Source organism: Heterodontus francisci, chromosome 38 (genome assembly GCF_036365525.1).
Source record: "Heterodontus francisci isolate sHetFra1 chromosome 38, sHetFra1.hap1, whole genome shotgun sequence".
Taxonomy (NCBI): domain Eukaryota; kingdom Metazoa; phylum Chordata; class Chondrichthyes; order Heterodontiformes; family Heterodontidae; genus Heterodontus; species Heterodontus francisci.
This window is the reverse complement of record NC_090408.1, coordinates 42,290,036-42,309,752: the sequence shown is the minus strand read 5'-3', so window position 1 is coordinate 42,309,752 and position 19,717 is coordinate 42,290,036. Positions and strand designations below refer to the sequence as shown.

General features: G+C 42.6%; 1 protein-coding gene across 1 annotated transcript in view; it reads left to right on the top strand.

Moving 5' to 3' along the window:
• Positions 1-19,717, top strand: part of ctsh (cathepsin H) — a 22,482-nt gene extending 2,765 nt beyond the window's left edge. Inside the window, exons 3-12 of the mRNA XM_068018229.1 lie at positions 1,415-1,520; positions 3,411-3,481; positions 5,739-5,843; positions 9,641-9,727; positions 9,830-9,885; positions 10,198-10,279; positions 12,980-13,048; positions 13,335-13,441; positions 16,366-16,491; positions 17,539-19,717. Coding sequence (XP_067874330.1) covers positions 1,415-1,520; positions 3,411-3,481; positions 5,739-5,843; positions 9,641-9,727; positions 9,830-9,885; positions 10,198-10,279; positions 12,980-13,048; positions 13,335-13,441; positions 16,366-16,491; positions 17,539-17,614 — 885 coding nt within the window. The 3' untranslated portion in view covers positions 17,615-19,717. The remainder of the gene's footprint in view (positions 1-1,414; positions 1,521-3,410; positions 3,482-5,738; positions 5,844-9,640; positions 9,728-9,829; positions 9,886-10,197; positions 10,280-12,979; positions 13,049-13,334; positions 13,442-16,365; positions 16,492-17,538) is intronic.

Here is a 19,717-nt window from a genome sequence, read left to right as displayed (position 1 = left end):
CTGCTGGTAAATGTTGAGAGGACTTTTCCTCAGGAAGTACGAGTTGAGATCAAGAACTCACTGTGTGGGGAACCGAAATCTGGCAAAGTAACCGAATCAATTTGGTGGTTTCAAGGTCCACCCCACCTTTTGTTCTTAAGGAGTGTTGCCCTTTTAAAGAATTGTTAAATCGAGGCCTTGTCTTCCTGTTCTGGTGTTCAGGTTGATGTGATGGCATTACTGGAAGAAGAGCAGGGGAGTTTTCCAGTCTCCTGGCCATTGTTCCCCCCACCACCACCACCAACCACCCCCCCACTCCCCCAATCTAACATCACCAAAAATCAGATCAATGCTTTTTCAAGGATCTTACTGTGCACAAAATATCTGACATATTTGCCTAAAATACAAGTCACTGAACTGCAAAGCATGTCCCCCTTGTTTGTGAAGTGTGTTAAATTGTACCACAAGGTACAACAAGAAACAGTTTAGGCAAATAGCTTAGATACTTTCAAAAGGAAACTCGACGAGTACATGAGAGAAAAGGGGATAGAAAGATATGCTGAAAGGCTGAGATGAGGTAGCTGGAATGGAAGGAGACTCAGGGAGCATAAACACCAGCACAGACTAGTTGGACTGAATGGCCTGTTTCTGTGCTGTATGTTTTATATAATTCTATATTATATGTGACTGTGTCTAGTTCTACCTGTATTGCACAAGAAACTGTTTCCACTGCTGGGAGAGTTGATAACCAGAGGACACAGATTTAACGTAAATGGCAAATGAACCAGAAGGGAGATGAGAAGAATTTTTTTTATGCAGACAATTGTTGTGTTTTGGAATGCGCTGCCTGACAGGGCAGTGGAAGCAAATTCAAAAGTAACTTTCAAGAGGGAATTTGATAAATACTTAAAGGGAAAAAAATTGCTGGACTATGGGGAAAGAGCAGGGGAGTGGATCTGGAACTCCCTTCCTAACAGCACTGTGGGTCTATCTACCCCAAATGGACTGCAGCGGTTCAAGAAGGCAGCTCACCACCACCTTCTCAAAGGCAATTAGGGATGGGCAATAAATGCTGGCATAGCCAGCGACGCCCACATCCCATGAATGAATTAAAAAAAAATTGAAGAGCCGGTACAGGCACAATGGGCTGAATGGCCTCTTTCTGTGCTGTAAGGTTCTAAGCTCTGGAATGCCCTCCTGAAACCTCTCTGCCTCTCTCTATCCTCCTTTAAGATACTCCTTAAAACCTACCTGTTTGACCATGCTCTTGGTCACATGTCCCAATATTTCCTTATGTAGCTCGTTGTCAAATTTTGTTTGATAACTGCTCCTGTGAAGCACCTTGGGACATCTTACTACATTAAAGATGCTATGCAAATGCAAGTTGTTGTTGATTCTAAATGATATTTTACTTATTTCCATTCTTTGCAAACAGCACAACAAAAACTATAACTCAGAAGAGTACGATCACAGACTACGAACCTTTATCCAGAACAAGAGAAAGATTGAAGCTCACAACAATGGTGGACACTCCTTTCAAAGTAAATTCACTTGAGTATTTTTACAACTGGCTTTTTGGCCCCTCTTCCCTCAGATGTCCCAAGAGCTGCATGGTGGCCAATGAGGGAGTGTCCAGAACAAGGGGGCATAACCTTATATTTATTTAGAGATACAGCACTGAAACAGGCCCTTCGGCCCACCGAGTCTGTGCCGACCATCAACCACCCCTTTATACTAATCCTACACTAACCCCATTTTCCTACCACATCCCCACCTTCCCTATATTCCCCTACCACCTACCTATACGAGGGGCAATTTATAATGGCTAATTTACCTATCAACCTGCAAGTCTTTGGCTGTGGGAGGAAACCGGAGCACCCGGCGAAAACCCACATGGTCACAGGGAGAACTTGCAAACTCCACACAGGCAGTACCCAGAATTGAATGCGGGTCGCTGGAGCTGTGAGGCTGCGGTGCTAACCACTGCGCCGCCCATTTAGAGCTACGCTATTTTAGGGGGTGATGTCAAGAAGCCCTTTTTTAAAAATTCATTCATGGGATGCTGGCCAGGCCAGCATTTATTGCCCATCCCTAATTGCCCTTGAGAAAGTGGTGGTGAGCTGCCTTCTTGAACCACTACAGTCCATGTGAGGTAGGTACACCCACAGTGCTGTTAGGAAGGGATTTCCAGGATTTTGACCCAGTGACAGTGAAGGAACGGTGATATAGTTCCAAATCAGGATGGTGTGCAACTTGGAGGGGAACTTGCAGGTGGTGGTGTTCCCATACATCTGCTGCCCTTGTCCTTCTAGTTGATAGAGGTCGTGGGTTTGGAAGGTGCTGTCTAAGGAGCCTTGGTGAGTTGCTACAGTGCATCTTGTAGATGGTACACACTGCTGCCATTGTGCGTTGGTGGTGGAGGGAGTGAATGTTTGTAGATGGGGTGCCAATCAAGTGGGCTGCTTTGTCCTGGATGGTGTTGAGCTTCTTGAGTGTTGTTGGAGCTGCACCCATCCAGGCAAGTGTATTCCATCACACTCCTGACTTGTGCCGTGAAGTTGGTCTCACAAAGGAGAGTGGAAATCAGCCCCAGAAAGCTGTTGAGGCTGGGGGTGGTGTCGATTGAAAATTTCGAGACTGAATTCCATAGATTTATGTTAGGTAAGTGGGTATTAAGTGTTACGGAACCAAGGCGGGTCGCTGGAGTTAAGCTACAGATCAGCTATGATCCAGTTGAATGACAGAACAGGCTTGAGGGGCTGAATGGCCTCCTCCTGTTCCTATGTTTTCAAATAGCCTGTTAATACAAGGTTAAATAAAGAAGATGAAAAGGTGGATGAAGAAGATCAAGATAGCCAGGAACATGTGGTGGTGGGGAGGGGGGGGGGGGGAGGTGTGAAAAGCCGAGGTGGGCTTCCCCTGCCTTTTCGGGCTGGTACCGGGAGTCCCGTCTCCAGCACAAAATCCAGCCCTTTGTGTGTAGAAGTGTTTCCATCTGGTCCCAGTTTTTAAATTATGCCCCCTAATCCTAGACACCCCAACCAGCAGAAATAGTTTCTCTCAGCAGACCAGAAGTAACATTTCTAATTATTTTTATTTATTTATAAAGCATCAGGGTTGAGCTGCTTTTGTGCAGTCTTATTCCCATTCATTTATTACTTTCACTGGAATACAGACAAAGGAATTTCACAGCCCTGGTAATACATACATCACTAATAGCGTAGAGAGTGACTTAGAACCCTACATTTTGTTAAAATTACACTCGTCAAGTGATACTCACTGTAACATTCAGTCACCCTTAAGCCCACAATATGTAAGATCTAACATTTACCGTAAAATATAGAAGAGACAGTGCAGTAATGCACAATCACCCATGGATACAAGCATCACAGGGATCTAATATATCGTTTTTGTCAATTCCGTTCTTACAGTGGGAATCAACCAGTTTTCTGATTTGACCTTCAGTGAATTTAAGTCATTGTACTTGATGAAGAAACCACAGGTAACAACTTCTATCAGCTGGCCTTTTGGCTGAGTAGGTGCTATCTCACTCCTGCTGGATCTCTGTGCCCCTCGCCCGTGCTTTTCTGTTAAAACTCAGTCAGCAAAAGTGAAAGGTCAAGGCCAATAGAGTACAGATCCCCAATTTAAAAAAAGGTGCAAAAATAATACTGAAGAGGCAGAGAGGAAGGGTTAGGGTTAGGGTCCAATGGGGCTTGACAGTGTAAATTACCCTGTTATAAACCTTATTCTCAGCTACTTGCGTGTCCATACCCTCGGAGTTCTATATTCTTCCTTTGAAGTGCTATCTCAGTGGTAGCACTCTTACCTCTGAGTCAGAGGTTGTGAGTTCAAGTCCCACTCCAGGGATATGAACATATAATTCAGGCCAACATTCCTAATGCCAGTACTGAGAGAGTGCTGCACTGTCAGAGGTGCCGTCTTTTGGGTGAGGCATTAAACCAAGGCCTTGTCTGCTGTCTCAGGCGGATATAAAAAATCCCATAGCACTATTTTGAAAAAGAGCAGGGTAGTTATTTCCAGAGTCCTGGCCAATATTTATCCTTTACTCAACACCACTTAAACAGATTATTTGGTTATTATCACATAGCTCTTTGTGGGATCTTGCTGTGTGCAAATTTGCTGCTGTGTCTCCTACATTACAACAGTGACTACACTCCAAAAGTACTTGATTGGCTGTAAAGAGCTTAGGGAATCTTGAGGCTATGAAAGGCGCTAGATAAATGTAAGTCTTTCTTTTCTTGTTTCCTTGCCCTGTGCTTGAGTTTCACAGTGTTCTCTATTCCCATGCTCATTTGTGTCTTATGCCGTGGTATTCTGTGCACTTTACGAGAGTTCAGTTTAGTTCTTCGTTCTTTCCTGTTGCCTGGTTACAGCAGCACCTTGTGTTCATCCAACCATAACTAACCAGCAAGATTAAACAAAGCCCTGAAGCTTGACAATTATGTACTTAATATAAGTAAAGAGATCTCTGCAGCTCTGTGACTGAAACAAACTTTGGACTCAGACTCCTAGTCACGAGCAGGGAGCTCTTTAAAACTAACAGAATTTTCTCGAAAACATAAGAATTCATGAGTCAATGAATCCTGTCAGGTGACTCATCCAGTGTCTTTATTTAAAGAAACTAAATTAACCATTTACTGCTTTAATAAACAGTTTATTTTCCACAGCACCAATAGGCACTTACTGAACTGTGTTTAATTTTATAAAAATTCTTTTTGCATAGTGTTATACAAATATGTTTTCTAATTTGTTTAAAATATCTATAAAGTAACAGTTGGGCAGGGGAACTATATCTGTGTTGCACCAGTGCTTTTAATTGAGTGGTTCTAAGATATCATCAAGCCACAAGAGATTTGAATCCAGGCTGACACTCACAGTGCAGTACTGAGGGAGTGCTGCACTGTCGGAGGTGTCGTCTTTCTGATGAGACATTAAAGTGAGGCCCCATCTGCCCACTCGGTTAGATGTAAAAGATCCCACGGCCGCCATTTTGAAGAAGGGCAGGGGAGTCTTGCATGACTACTAGTTGACTATCGATGGTGATACTGAGCTTCTCAAAGACAGCTGAACCATTGCCAGCACCTGCTGTCCAGTAAAATGGGAGCAGTGGTTATCATGTGAAATTGTTGAACCTGATGTTGGGCCCGGAAGGTTGTAAAGTGTCTAATCGAAAGATGAGGAGCTGTTCCTTGAGCTTCTGTTGAGCTTCATTGGAACTGTGTAAGAGGCCAAAGACAGAGAGATCAGAGTGGGAGGCAATGAGGCAGAGAATTAAAATGGCAAGTGACCAGTAACTCGGAGTCACGCTTGCAGGCTGAACGGAGGTGTTCTCAAAGCAATCAACCAATCTGCAATTGATTTCCCACTGTAGTGGAGGTCACATCGTGGTCAGCAAATTAAAAGAAGCTTAAGTAAATCGCTGTTTCACCTGGAAGGAGTATTTGGGGCCCTGGACAATGAGAAAGGAGGAAGGGAAAGGATAAGTGTTGCACAGGAAGGTGCCGTGGGATGGGGAGGGGTGTTGAAAAGTGGACCAGGGTATTGTGGAGGGTCCTTCCCTACACTTACCACATGTCATGTCTCAAATTGCTGACATAATGTATCCCAACACCTTTGGGCCATAAAGGTAACGAGACAATTTACAGTTTTGTCCCAGTCTGAGACAGAATACCAGCATCCAAGACCATAATAGTTCTGCGTTTAAACACTTTTTATTCCTCTACCCTACCCAATAGAACTGCTCAGCTACACAAGGGAACCATTACAGCAGTGCCGGGCAGCTCCCCGAGTTTGTAGACTGGAGACAAAAAGGAAAGTTCGTCACTCCTGTGAAGAATCAGGTAAAGCAATCGACTTGTAGTCACTGCATTGAGCACAAGGAATACCAATCTAACTGAAAAGCAAAATACTGTGAATGCTGGAGATCCAAAATAAAAACAGAAAAATGCTGGAAAACACTCAGCACGTCAGGCAGCATCTGTGGAGAGAGAAATACAGTTAATATTGGGCACGGTTTTAACTCACACAAAACCCATTCACTTAGAGAGTTAAATCGGGCCCAATGTTTCCGGTTGATGACCGTTCATCAGAACTGGACAATGTTCGAGATTTAACAGCTTTTAAACAAGTGTAGAGCTAGGGAAAAGGGCAGACACCACTGCATCAGTCAATGAGTTGGAGAAGGTGGGGCTGACAGCAGGACTTGCAGCAAACAGTCTATTTTACAACAAGCAAAGTCTATTTACTCAGAAAACAGAGTCTGTTTAAAGAGCAAACAGTCTACAGAGTCTATTTAAACAGAGTCTGTACAAACTACAGCAAACAGACATACGACCGAATTACTGCAATATCACCTGACAATAGTGGATTATTTCTCCAGTAAAATTGAGTGAGTGGAGGATAGTAACATAATACGAGTGCTGCACACAAAAAAATCCCAGCCACTTACAGCAGTGTGGTCTCAAAGCATGATTGATAGAGGAATTACCCAATCAACTCCATTCGAGCCAGGAATACCAGTGTCATCATAGGCAGCTAGAAAAGGGGGCAACGAAAGATCAAAAGGTCGAGGGCTGTGAAAGGGTGGAGGGCAAGAGCAATTCAATGACAAAAGGGAGGATTGTGCAAGGCAATAAGGGAATTGATAATGAAACAATAGCAACCTACACTGAGTTACAAAGAACAGGAGGCCCCAGGCCAGGCTATCGGTTGGGGCCACTGTGGTTGGACTAAGAAACCCTGCCCGAGGAAAGGGAAAAGCAAACATTTGCGTTCACTGTCCAGCAGCTGGAGCTGGGAGATGCAGTCATCAGGGAGCGACTGGATCATGCTTGGCTGCGATGCCCTCTACAGAGGAACAGCCGGCCATACCTCGCTGTTGGGGATAATAATAGAAAAGAAAATCAAGCAAAGATAAGAGAATATAGAGGGGCAGCAACAAATAAATAGAATGATTAAGAGGGCATATGAAGAAAGAACTGGCAGGTAATGACCTGCTCGGGTCTGAAAAAAAAACACGACCCAAACCCGACAGAACGAAATCAGACACGAGCCCGACCCGGCCCGAGTCCTCCCATTTTTTCGCGCGCCTGACCCTACCACAGGAATATTCACTTTACCTATCTTCCGATTCCGAATCCGTTTTTCACTTTTTCAGTTTGAAATACTTGCTGCAAGTTTATCCAGTGAGCAGCTGAGATGCAGAGACCAGGAAACTCCTGAGTGATTAATTATTATAAAATATACAGTAGTGTATGTGTGTAGATTAGAGTCCTGACAGTGATCATTTTATATTTTTTATATAAATACTGTATATTTTATAATAATTAATCACTCAGGACCGTCCTGGTCTCTGCATCTCACCCGGCCCAGACCCGACCTGAGCCTGAAAGCTGGACCCGGAAGAGCGACCCGACTGGAGCCCGACATATGTTATCAGGTCCCGTCAAGTTCGGGTCGGGTAGCAGGCCTTTACTGGCAGGTAGCACACAGGACAGTAGTTGTGCTGTTTAGAGGGTCCAGAAGTCTTACAGAGGATGAAGGAACAGGAGGAGGTCCTTCACCCCCTTGACCCTGTTCCTGCCATTCAACCCACCTTGGTTCCATAATCCTTAATATCAACGAGAGAATCTAACCATCTCCTCTTGACATTCAACAGCACTACGATCACTGAATCCCCACTATCAACATCCTGGGGGTTACCATTGACCAGAAACTGAACTGGACTCGCCACATAAATACTATGGCTACAAGAGCAGGTCAGAGGCTGGGAATTCTGCAGCGAGTAACCCACCTTCTGACTCCCCAAAGCCTGTCCACCATCTACAAGGCACAATTGATGGAATACTCTCCACTTGCCTGGATGAGCGCTGCTTTAACAACGCTCTGGAAGCTCAACACCATCCAGGACAAAGCAGCCCGCATGATCGGCATCCCATCCACAACCTTCAACATTCACTCCCAAAGCAAGAGGCAGTGTGTACCATTTACAAGATGCACTGCAGTAATGCACCAAGGCTCCTTAGACAGCACCTTCCAAACCTGCAACCTCTACCACCTAGAAGGAACAAGGGCAGCAGATGCATGGGAACACCACCACCTGCAAGTTACCCTCCAAGTCACACACCATTCTGACTTGGAACTATATCGCCATTCCTTCACTGTCACTGGGTCAAAATCCTGGAACTCCCTCCCTAAAAGCACTGTGGGTGTATTTACACCCCAAGGACTGCAGCTGTTCAAAAAGGCAGCTCACCACCACCTTCACAAGGGCAATTAGGGATGGGCAATAAATGCCAGCCTTGCCAGGGATGCCCACATCCCATGAAACGAATAAAAAAATCCTCTCCCAACAAAAGTCTATGGTTGAAATACCAAATGTAGGATTATCCTCAGTTTTCACAGTTACTTGTGTCAAGTGAGAGTGATCCAGAATGTGCTGGGTCACTGAATTCCCCTTGAATATTTGCTTGTCTGACTGAACAATGCACCCCACACAGATGCTGTAGCTGTTTTGTATCATCTGACCTGGTGCATAGACAGAATATCAGACGATTCTCGTAGCCTGGTGTGGGTGGTTGAAAATGCATTTGCACGAATCCACGAGATGCACATCAATTGTTACACTGATACCCATCAATATGGTGCCATTATCTGAGGTCAAAGGGACAGGAGGAGGCCATAGTTTAACCCCTGGTCCTCCCCAATCTGTTAAATTGTAATAATCTATCAATAGGGATGCTATCTTGCACTTTAATTATTTTATAGAGTTGATGCAGGCAATGTTCCCCCCAATTTCTTTGGAGTGCACAGGTGATTTATTTAAGTGTGTGGATCCTTTAAATTTTTTTTGCATGGCCATGCATGCGTGGTAACTTAAAGAGGCCGACTTGTGCGTGGCCTGCATGGGGACTTATGGGTTGCTGTGCAGCCATGCAACTTACAGGGAACATTGATAGCTGGTCATCACTAAGTTTACGGTCCTCTAACAACAGCAACAACATGCTTTTTATGGTGTCTTTAACAGAGTAACATGTCGCAAGGCACCTCACAGGACCATGATCAGATAAAATATGAACCACATAATGAAGTATTAGGACAGCAACCAAAAGCTGGGTCAAAGAGATAAGTTTCAAGGATTGTCTTAAAGAAGGAGAGAGAGGTAGAGAGGCAGAGAAGTTTAGGGAGGGTATTCCAGAGCTTAAGGGCCCAGGCAGCTGAAGGCAGAGCCACCAATGGTGGAAGGAAGGAAATCAGGATGACCAAATTAAATGGAAACTGCTGCTTAAGCCTATCTGAGTAACTAACCTTAATCATGATGCTGTGGGGCGGGTTTGTAAGTTCATATGTCTGTATATCTATGAAAACGCTGACTGAAATTCAACTCCTAATCACTCATTTCTGCTCCCAAAATGGGCGTGACGCAGGCCAATGGCTCCCCCATAGTATCTGATCAGCCATGAATTGGCACAACAGTCTCGGGGCTGAATCGTCGCCTCCTGTTCCTGTGACCTCAGATAATGGCACCATATTGCCAGGTATCAGTGTACCGATTGATTTAAGCTGGGAATCGTACACAATTGCCAATTTTGCTCCTGTTTCCAGTCTCAGAGTTACTTCTGGATTGCATTCTACACAGGGCGCATGCGGAAGCTGCTGGACCTTTTCAACCACTGGGTGCTTGGAATCTGTGATTGCAATAAATTCAGGAAAACTTCTTTCACTGGTGAGTGTTGGGCAAAAGTTTGGTAACCTTTGAAATCATAGCTGTTATTACACATCCGTCTTAACACTGTAGGAGATTTTGATATTTTAAATCTTTCCATAGGCAGAACAACAACTTGTAGACTGTGCTCAGAACTTTAAAAACCATGGATGTGCAGGGTGAGTGAATCGGTGGCACACTATGAATTTCCAAATATGACTTTTTTGAACATGGGAGGAAGAGGTGATCATTAGGGCGTCATTTCCCCAAAATGGATATAATAATGCTCAGTTTTTTTCTCTTACCCTTTCATCACAGTACCTTCCGGTGGGTGAAACTTCTACAATTGAGGAGTTCACCTCCACACCAATAGGAAACATTCATTGTAATACATTCTGCTATAAAAGATATAATGCTCTTAAAGTAGTAACTTGCTCTGTGTAACACTCCTGTATCTATTTCCCATTTTACACTATTTTAACATTTTTCAGGGGACTTCCAAGCCAAGCCTTTGAATATATTAAGTACAACCGTGGGCTGGAAACTGAACAAGATTATCCTTATGAAGGAAAGGTCTGACTTTACATTTTTAACTTTCCAATAAGAGTAGAGTTTGTCTTGCTTAAGGGTGCAGTGTTTTTATCAGAAGGCTTTCTGCAAATGAACAGATAAGATAGTGGACAAATGTTACAAAATAGCAGACTGATAGGGGTCACGGCAAACAGGACTCTGAGCTGTTGGAAACAATTCCTACTTGTATCCATACATATACTTGTGATTTTTTGGGGAATATGCAAATAAAACTCAAAACACTAAAACAAAGTGTGTACTTAAGCACTTTAGGCAAAGAAGTGTTTTGTGTTTGACCCTGCTCCAGAGGGTAAGTGCACCTCTGTGATATCAGCAGACAAGCCCAGCAGTTCCCTTCTGATCATGTGGCAAAATTGCCGTTATTATTTTTCCAGTAAACTCAGCTAAATGTGACAGCTGTAATGACAACACAAGGCACAAACAACACAGGAAGACTGTAGCAGATAATTGAAAACAGGGCTATAATTCACAGGAAAATCCCAAATTTCATCCACACCTGTGCTAATTTGGCTGATCTCAGTCAAAGCGTACAATAAGCTTCAGCATCCCTGGGCACTAGATGAAGGCAAAAACTAAGGGTTCCTGTTTCTAATTGTTAGATAATGGTTCTCCTGGTGCCAGTAGATGTAGGGATGTCACAAGAGGCCGTAATTTGCCCTCAACTGGGACGGCCTCCATGAATGTATACTCTGATGACATTTATTTGCCTGATTTTGCAGTCAGCGACAAGCAAACAGCATCAGCTGTTGATTACACTTACACTTGGCTGCAGACTCTCTAGGAGCACTTGCACAGTGACTTGCACTAATTAGAGAGCCAAAACAGTGCAGCGTCCTCAACAGGGGATCCGGGACCTGTGTGTGAACAGGGCAAGAAACAGTGTGTTCAATCAATCAGATTGAAGACTCCTCACTGAGGCATGCAGAGTCTGAACCAGGAAGTGTAAGTTACAATATTTAATTCAATGTCAACTCGTGTACAGAACGTGAAATAAAAAGTGGGGAAGGAAGATGGGATTGTGAGAGAAGACAGAGAAGGAAAAAGTTTTTAAAAAATTACATTTTAGTTTTTAGAAAATCTAACAATAATTAAAACTTAAAGAAATGAGATGCCACATATTTAAAAATTAATTTTCAGGGCCAGAGAGGTTATGTGGCAGTAAATAGGATTTATCACGCCATTAAAAATTCACCCAGACTTGAATGGACATGACGCAAATTTTTCTGGCTTGTTTAGTGGGTATCTACTTGGTAACTAGCCGCACCTCATGGCCATCATGTGTTTGAATGCTGAGTTTCTTGGCAAGGTACTGGCGTATTGAAGTTTGTGGAGTAACTCAGGGTAACTCAGACAGCAACATCCTGATTTCCGTATTTAACTGCGCACATGTGGATGCCAGAAGTTGTTGTCCAGTTTACTCCTTCATTATGGTGAGCGCTGATTGCCTCACTGTTATTCTTAATGCAAAATCTGGGGTAATATCTCACAGACGAAGATGGCCAAACTGGAAGGGTGTGAGTGGTTTGGCATTGCCTATAGAACCACATGCCAGCACCAGTGAAATCAATGGAACATAAAATCAGGCATAATGTGAAATGGTCGTTGAACTGGCCAGTTGGTGTTAAAATCGTTGATCAAGTGTGAGAGTCCTATGGGAAATTCGATTGCCACAACACAGTTCCCACTGGGTACCAGTCCACAAGGACAACCCACGATTCTGGGACTAATTTGGTTGAATAAATTGGGAGAAATAAGGGTGGCTGATGTGGAAAATGAGAAAGTCACACCTGTGTAAAGTGGCAGCATCTCATTACAAGATAATTGTGGATAAGGAACGTTATTCAACCCATCTTAATTCATCCATCCAGAAAGATCCTATGAAAGTCCTTCCAGTCCAACATCCAGTCGCTTCTTAAATTAATCCTCTGACAATCTTCTGTTTGTTCTTTATGTTGTGTCAGCTGTGGCTCAATTGGTAGCACTCTTACCTCAGTGTTAGAAAGTTGTGGGTTCAAATCCCACTCCAGGGAATACTGAGAGATTGTGACAGACCATTTTACATCCCTTCCCACTTTTACTTCCATTGGCCTTCGATTTGCTGTGACTCATTTGACACTATCACACAAAGCCTCCTTGTCCTACTCTCACAATTTAATTTAAAGTAATGTTCTAGATTTCTCTTCACAATCTTGAGGCTGAGACACAGTCCCAAAATCTTTTAGAAAGTCTGGACTACCTGGGGCGGCACAGTGGTTAGCACCGCAGCCTCACAGCTCCAGCGGCCCAGGTTCAATTCTGGGTACTGCCTGTGCGGAGTTTGCAAGTTCTCCGTGACTGTGTGGGTTTCCGCCGGGTGCTCCGGTTTCCTCTCACAGCCAAAGACTTGCAGGTTGATAGGTAAATTGGCCATTGTAAATTGCCCCTAGTATAGGTAGGTGGTAGAGGAATATAGGGACAGGTGGGGATGTGGTAGGAATATGGGATTAGTGTAGGATTAGTATAAATGGGTGGTTGATGGTTGGCACAGACTCGGTGGGCCGAAGGGCCTGTTTCAGTGCTGTATCTCTAAATAAAATAAATACCTCAGCAGTGACCTCTTAACGAGCAATGAGTCTGCCCAACCAGCATGATATTGAAGCTATTAATGGTCCTGTAATGATTTATTTTCTGTGTTTCTCTCAGGATGGATCTTGTAGGTTCCAGCCCAGCAAAGCTGCTGCATTGGTCAAAGAGGTAGTAAACATTACTGAGGTAGGTTGCAGATCTTTCAATAACTGTTACAACACTGGCATTCAGTGCTCATTCAGTAATCCCAGCCATTTCTGTACTTTACTGAGCTAAATACAGAAAGTAGTTTGGAAAAAAAACTCAATGAATCTAAACAGTATCAAAGCTCCTGATTTTATTTGAAATTAATTAGAACTGCGTAAATTATGATTCTGAGTCTTGCGGGTGTTATTAAATCTCACTGAGAATGCTGCACTCACTGCTCACTCCTGAGGCAATACATCCATCTAACACCCTGTTTGTTTTATAGTATGATGAAGCTGGAATGATGGATGCTGTGGCGAAACTGAATCCAGTCAGTTTTGCTTTTGAAGTGACCGATGACTTTTTACAGTACAAAGAAGGTGTTTATTCCAAGTAAGTCCTCAACTTTCAAGGTGATGGCTAACCAAATCCTTCTCAAGGGCAACTAGGTATGGGCAATTAATACTGGCCTTGCCAGCGACGGCAACATCCATGAACAAATTTTTAAAAATTGCTTTAAATATAGGATTTGCTTGCAAAACGAGGTCTGTGTGGCACGGTAAAGCAATTGTTCCTGTCAGAGCCTCACAGGCACAGGGTGGCCAGAATCACAGCAGCTCCCAAGGGATCTGCCAGTAGTTGATCTCCTCCGAGGTCGGTGAACTGGTCTCTCCCTTGATCTGGGGCCTTTGCTGAGCCTGTAGTGAAATCTGTGCCTGTTCTTGGCTCTCAGCAAGTCCAGGTTCTCATGGGTTTAGTAAGAGCCTTACTGTGTGGATTATCCTGGTAAATTCCAGAATTCCCTCCCCAAGCCAGGCTGCTTCACTATGGGGGATGCAGGTGGGGTATCTGCCAATGGCCCATCCCACCAGAACTTAGGAACATAGGAACAGGAGGAGGCCATTAAGCCCCTTGAGATTGCCCTGCTATTCAATGAGATCATAGCTGATCTGTGGCCTAACTCCATATACCCGCCATTGTCCCATGTCCCTTAAATCTCAGTTTTAAATTTAACAATTGATCCAACAACAATTGCTGTTTGCAGAAGAGAGTTCCAAACTTCTACCACCTTTTGCGTGTAGAAGTGTTTCTGAATTTCACTTCAGAAAGGTCTGGCTCTAATTTTTAGACTATGCCCCCTAGTCCTAGACTCTCCAACCAGTGGAAATAGTTTCTTTCTATCTGCCCTATCTGTTCCCCTTAATATCGTGAAAATCTAGTAACTCAATGCTGCACTTTCTCCAAACCCAGTATATCCTTCCTAAGGTGTGGGGCCCAGAACTGCTCAGAGTACTTCAGCTGTGGTCTAAGTAGGGCTTTGTATAGCTGAAGCATGATTTCTGCTCCTTATATTCTAGTCCTCTAGATATAAAGGCCAGCACCCCGTCCACCACCTTCAACATTCACTCCCTTCACCAGTGACACACAGTGGCATTAGTGTGTACCATCTACAAGATGCACTGCAGCAATTCACCAAGGCTCCTGAGACAGCACCTTCCAAACCTGCAACCTCTACCAACTAGAAGGACAAGGGCAGCAGTTGCATGGGAACACAACTACCTGCAAGTTCCCCTCCAAACCACACACCATCCTGACTTGGAACTATATCGCCATTCCTTCACTGTCGCTGGGTCAAAATCCTGGAACTCCCTTCCTAACAGCACTGTAGGTATACCTACACCCCAAAAACTGCAGCGATTCAAGAAAGCAGCTCATCACCACCTTCTCAAGGGCAATTAGGGATGGGCAATAAATGTTGGCCTAGCCAGTGACACCCACATCCCATGAACGAATTTTTAAAAATTCCATTAGGCTTTTTGATTATTTTCTGTACTTGTTCATGATATTTTAATGATCTGTGTACCTGGACCCCCTAGTCTCTTTGGATCTCCACTGTCTGCAGCTTTTCACCATTTAGACAGTACCCTGTTCTATCCTATTTAGGTCTAAAGTGGCTTACCTCATATTTGCCTACATTGAAAGCCATTTGCCACAGTTTTGCCCATTCATTTAATATACTAATATCACTTCCTGGCTTTCTCTCCATGGTGCACAATCCTCGCAGAACCATGAAGTAACCAGTGCAAGGGTTGATATCTGGGCTCTGTGTCTTTTATTCATTTGCATGGGTTTCCAATTATTAACATGCATTGGGTTACATAGAATGAACAGAGCATATCAGGCCATTTGTCAACAGTTCTATGCCAATGTGTCTGCTCCACACAAGCTTCCAGCTGCCATAACTTCATCTAACATCATCAGCATAAACTTTTAATCCTTTCTCCCTCATGTGTTTATCCAGCTTCACTTAAATGTATCTATACTATTCACCTCAACCACTCCCTGTGGTAGCAAGTTCACATTCTCACCACTCTCTGGGTAAAGAAGTTTCTCCTGAATTCCCTATTGGATTTATTATTGATTCTCTATTGGATTTATTATTGATTCTCTTATAGTCATGGCCCCTCGTTCTGATCTCTCCCACAAGTGGAAACATCTTCTCTATGTCTGCCATATTGAATCCTTTTCATAATCTTAAAGATTTCTATCAGGTCACTCCTCAGTCTCCTTTTTTAGAGACAGATCAGGAATTCCATGAAGGAGGATTTTTATGAAGTGAACACCCAACAAATGAATTCATTTTCAGTGATAAACCGCATAAACATATCTTCTCTCTGTACCCCTCAAACCCTCGTCTCTCCTGAAACTCATCCAATTGCCTTGTGGACCCATTTACATCGTCCAATTCAATCTCCTTCCCCAATAACTCTACTACTCATTGGTTAAAAAGATTCTCCCTCACAACTGTCTTAATCTCAGTGTTCTAAATCTTAACCTGTGATTTCTCAATTTTTAAATCTTTGAATATATTTCAGAATACTTCTTGTAGATTTGCTTTGCCCAAAGTTTCTTGTTGGAAATTGGAGTTGATTTCTCAATGGTGTTGCACACCAAGAGTCAAGGTTAAGTCTTCAGCTAAGTGGGGTAGAGACTGGTGAATGATTAGAACAGGTCAGAGAATTGTAATTCTGTCCCTATTTCAAAGTCGTACATTCAATCCTTACTTTTATATCCCTGTTATAAATTCCAGCGTCTGTATTTATAATGAAAAGTGTCTGTGTAAACTTATCACACCACAATTACACCCTCGTTTGTAATTAGAGCGAGACAAGTACACAGAGGCAGTTCTCATGATAAATGTTGACATAGGAATTTATAATGGGAAAAGTTGACAGGACCTACATACAAATTTAAGAATTGTAATCTATTAAATAGATATTAGAATATATGTTTTTAAAAATTTAATTCTTCAACAGCCCAAACTGCAGTTCGACCCCGGATAAAGTGAATCATGCTGTACTGGCTGTGGGTTATGGAGTGTCCAATGGGACTAAGTACTGGATTGTGAAGAACTCCTGGGGCCCGTACTGGGGAATTGATGGGTCTGTATATTTTCTTCAAAGTATTACAATTAGATTTATTTTTTCAAGAGCAAGTATGTGAATCCTGGAGGGTACTGTTTAATAGGTAATATAATGAGCTGCACCAATGGCTCAGCTGGTTAACATAGTTTATGAGCTGAGTCATGAAGACAGAAAGACCCAAGCTGAATATTTGGTGTACGTTGAGATACCCTTTAACTTCCTGCCCCTATGTGTTGATTATTAAGTAAAAACATCGACCACACTACACAGATTTAAGTGTAATTTTTCATGGTCCATTACATCTCAGTATAAGAACATCAGGAAAGAGGAGCAGGAGTAAGGCCCCTTGAGCCTGCTCCACCATGGCTGTTATTCTACTTCAAATTCACTTTCTCACCCTACTCCCATATTCCATGATTCACTTACTGTCCAGAAATCTATTGATCTCATAATATTAATGGAACCAGGAGCTAAGGAGCTGCCCCTTCAAATAGTGGAACAAAGCTGCAACCTCTCACACAGTATAAATATAGAGCAAGGACACATGCAAGGCTGCAAAAATTACAGGCAGCCTGAGAGTGCATGAAGGTGACTTAAAAGGTTATTTGTACGGACTGCTTCATGTAACACTCTCGAGGCATCAGTGTGTGACCAGTTTCGGGTGAGTCTGTTTTGTTTGGTGATCTAACAACTAAAGTGCACAGGAGATGAACTACCTTTGGTTGAGTGGATTTTGAGGACACAAAGTGGTGATACAGATGCTGGCCATCCTGAGATAAGAGCCACTTGATCACATCTTATAGCAACGAAGCTACTCAACTACCAGAAATAGCCTTGTCACTGTAACATTAACTCTAAAGTACAGTTAATCGAAACTTTCCACAGACCAATGTCTCTCTCTATCCTGCTGTTTGTGGGATCTTGCTGTACGCAAAATTGGCTGCTGCATTTCCTGCATTACAACAGTGGCTACGCTTCAGAAAGTACTTTAAAGCACTTTAGGGTGTCCTGAGGTTGTAAAAGGCACTATAGAAATGTAAGTTTTTTCTTTCTCTTTTTTTTTAGATATTTCTACATTGAACGAGGAAAGAACATGTGTGGTGTGGCTGCATGTGCTTCCTACCCCATACCTTTGCTCTGAGGTGATGGGGGTGTTCAGCTACAATGGAATCCCAGGCCGAGACCTTATTGATTCACAAGGTTGATGTGACACAAGGGAAACATTCACAATGCTGATTACTGCTTTAAAAAATACTAATTATGTATCTGCTTTCCAAATCGCTTCTTAATATGAATTACACTGAGATCAAATCACACACTTACTGTGTGTACAATTTCTGATTTAAACACTCTAAGCATAATCTGATCTCTGATGACCAGTTTTAAATGCTCATACATTAAATCCAGTCAAACTAGTGACAAATTTCAACTAGAGGCAAGTTCACATTTTATAAAATGAATCTATTTTGTGTCAAAAGAATGTTTTTTCAATTAATGTGTTGATTGGATTGCTGAACAAATGCTAAAAACTCAGCTGCAAAGAGATGCAAATTGATAATTTTTATCCAGAGCTCAAGACTTAAACATAACATTTCTGTCAATGAACTTCATACACATCAGAATTCAGTGGCAAAACTTTAAGAAGTAAAACCTTAAGATTAAATTTAAAAAACTAAATGCTGCAAATCTGAAATGAAAGCAAAATATGTTTGAAGTACAGAGAAATCTCATCAACATCTGAAAAGGGCAAAAGCAGTTAAAGTTTCAGGTTCAGACCTGTCGTCAGGGCTGGAAAAGAGAGGCAGGAGATCCCCTCTATTAGAGTTAGCAAAACTAACAGTGGAGCAGAAACAATTATAATGCAGAAAGCCTGTTGGTGAAGGATAGTACCGGAGCCAATCTTTACTCAATATAACATTTATTTACAGAGTGAAACATTACAAGCATGCATCTCCTAACTCATCCACACACCACAGTTTCAGTAAGTGTCTCTTTATATGTGCTCAAGTAAAATCCCAATTAATTCTCTCCACCTGCATATAATTAAACACAATTGATACACAATTAACAGAAACTGACGGCTATGGGACCGGAGTATAGAATTGCAAACCGCTAAAGACAAAGAGGCAGCAATTTCAAATTTTAAACTGTCTTTTTTCAGTTGCCTTTTCTACAATAACCAATAAAGCGAAACTGCGCCATCATAAACAAACAAAAGTTTAAAGGTTCACAACTAATAAAGAACTTAACCGTAAAAACAAAAGAAACTTTATATTATAAACTTAAATAATAATATTGCTACTGGTGCTGATGACGCACTCCAGTCCCTCCAGTGCCCACCAGTTGCAGAAGATCTCAAGCATACTGGAGGACACCGCACACTCCCTCTCCCGAGCTACCCAGCTGTGGACAAGGCTGCGGAACAGGGGCAGGCTGGCAGAGCGACCAACAGCCTCTACGGGCTGTGTTCCACCTAGACCTTTGGATGGCTGCCTTGGCCAGGCCCAGGAACAGGCCTTTTATCAGGTGCTGATCGATCTGCTTGGATTTCCTGCGGTTGCTGCCTTTATTTTAAATATAATGTGTGAAATAGATTTATATTTTGAATCACTTTGAGAAGACTCTTGCTGTGTGTTCCAATGTGAGTGAGGCTGGTCGGCTTACATCTGCTGTAATTTGATACTTAAAACAAGTTCACTTTTTGGTTTCAATTTCAGCCTCCATCAATCAGGCAGGACACTCTTACATCTGGTAGATGTTAGTTTTATTAGTGATATTAGTTGAAAGGTTATAGTCTGGAAACATAAATCAGTCTGCTTTCATACAAATGCTTAAGAACTTAGAAACAAAGAGGAAGCCATTCAGCCCCTCGAGACTGTTCTGGCATTCAGTTAGATCATGGCTGACCTATATTTTAACTCTGTTTACCCGTCTTGGTTCCATAACCCTTAATAAATATACCTAACAAAAATCCATCAATCTCAGTTTTGATATTGTCAGTTGATCCCCAGCCTCAACAGCTTCCTGGGGGAGGATGTTCCAGATTTCTGCTACCTGCTTAATGCACTCAAATTCCTCTCAGTGCTATCTACACACAAGCTGAGTTTGAATTAATTTAAAAAGTGTTATGCATTTGTACGAGAATAGTGTGGATCATCATTTCTACCCTTGTATTTCATTTTTGTTTAGTTTTCACTTAAGCTTCTTATAACTGCAATAAAGGTTCTATCCTTTTGTGATCAAA